At 40.4% G+C, this 1,457-nt stretch overlaps 1 protein-coding gene across 1 annotated transcript; it reads right to left on the bottom strand.

Moving 5' to 3' along the window:
* Positions 1-305: 305 nt before the first annotated feature.
* On the bottom strand, positions 306-1,235 carry LOC144632153 (beta-4C adrenergic receptor-like). The gene has a single exon (XM_078490755.1). It carries the CDS (start codon positions 1,233-1,235, stop codon positions 306-308), a length of 930 nt encoding a protein of 309 aa, XP_078346881.1.
* Between the last annotated feature and the right edge of the window lie 222 nt (positions 1,236-1,457).

Genomic DNA, 1,457 nt, shown 5'->3' with positions numbered 1-1,457 from the left:
GTACATGTTCTTGTTCCTCTGGCATATGGAATTAATTCATTCTAAATGCGTGTTGTTTATTTTTTTCGGAATCACAAAAATGCCACTGAACTTAGTGTTCAAGAAATCACTAAGCTATAAAAATTCGTTCCCAATATATATATTTCCTCAGTATATTTTACTTAGTTTTAATACGCTGTCGTTTGTCCTCTTGCAGCTCATGTTCAGACTGCTCGCGGTCCTTGTTTAGTATATATAAAAGGTTTTTTTCAGCAACGACAACACTGAATGTGGAGAATTCTGGCATAGCATGGCCGGCTCTGTGATTAGTGTGATGCGCGATTTCTGATCCAAGACATGTTTCGCAGTATGTCCATGATAGCGTGTCGAATGTGTCTCATCTTCCAACAGTAAATTACAGGGTTCAAAGTTGAATTAAGAAAAACGAGAGTCACTAAAAAAAGCAAAAGTCTCTGCAAAGCGATACTCGGACCGTAGATTTGGAGGGCGGCAAAACAGATAAAGATTGGAAAATAACAAACCAAAAACACGAGATATACGTAAAACGTCCCGACTGCAGATTTAACGAGGCTTGCGAAATTTGCCATTTCGACATTCTGTGCTACTTGTTGTACTTGCAGGGCCTGAATCTGATTCTTGTGGCGTTTTACGGCTAAATAAATCCTGATGTAAACCACTGTTGTAAGAACGAGACCAACAACATCACCGATGCAGACAAATAGCGTGCGAGTATCAGGCGGTATCCACAACGCCATCAAAGACAAAAACGGACTTATCACCCATATTGAGATCACCACAGCAACAACACGCTTGTGAGTCACAAGTTCCTGATATCTGAGATGAAGATGAATAGCTAAGAACCTGTCTACACTTATCGTCACAACAGTAAAGAACGAAGCTATAGAAAACAAGACCACAAGGATGTCAAAAGCCTTATACGTGTTACAGTCAGTAATGTTTCGTTGAATCCCGTCGACTAGAAGTGAGGTGTATAATGGTTGGCCCACTAAACCAACCCCGACATCAGAAACAGCAAGACTGAGAAGCAATGTTCTTAACGGCATTGGTAACGAAGATGTTTTTCTTATTGCGTGGATTGTTAAAACGTTCAACGTGATGGCGGTATAAGATAGAAAATTGTTAAAGACGCAGTTGGCGATGAAAGTCGAATAGAAGTCATTGTCAACTTCGGAAGATGCAAAAAAGTGCTGCGCGAACACTTCGCAAGATGACATCTCCGTTATAGCGATTCAACCTTCTTTAGTGCACTCAGCGTTTGTCTTGCCGAAGAAATTTTGCCGCTTTCTTAGGGCTACAACAGGTACCTCTTGCATAAAAATTTTCCTGTCTTCTACTTGATGGTCCAAGGCATCAATATCCCAGTAGTCCTGTGAAAACGTTATCTCTAAATATTTATACGCACGTAAACGCACGTAAAAATTACGCGTCAGTTGAAA

Source organism: Oculina patagonica, chromosome 12 (genome assembly GCF_052425735.1).
Source record: "Oculina patagonica isolate OP01 chromosome 12, crgOcupat, whole genome shotgun sequence".
In the NCBI taxonomy this organism is placed as follows: domain Eukaryota; kingdom Metazoa; phylum Cnidaria; class Anthozoa; order Scleractinia; family Oculinidae; genus Oculina; species Oculina patagonica.
Note: the sequence above shows the minus strand (reverse complement) of the source record. Positions and strands in the feature narration are given on the sequence as shown.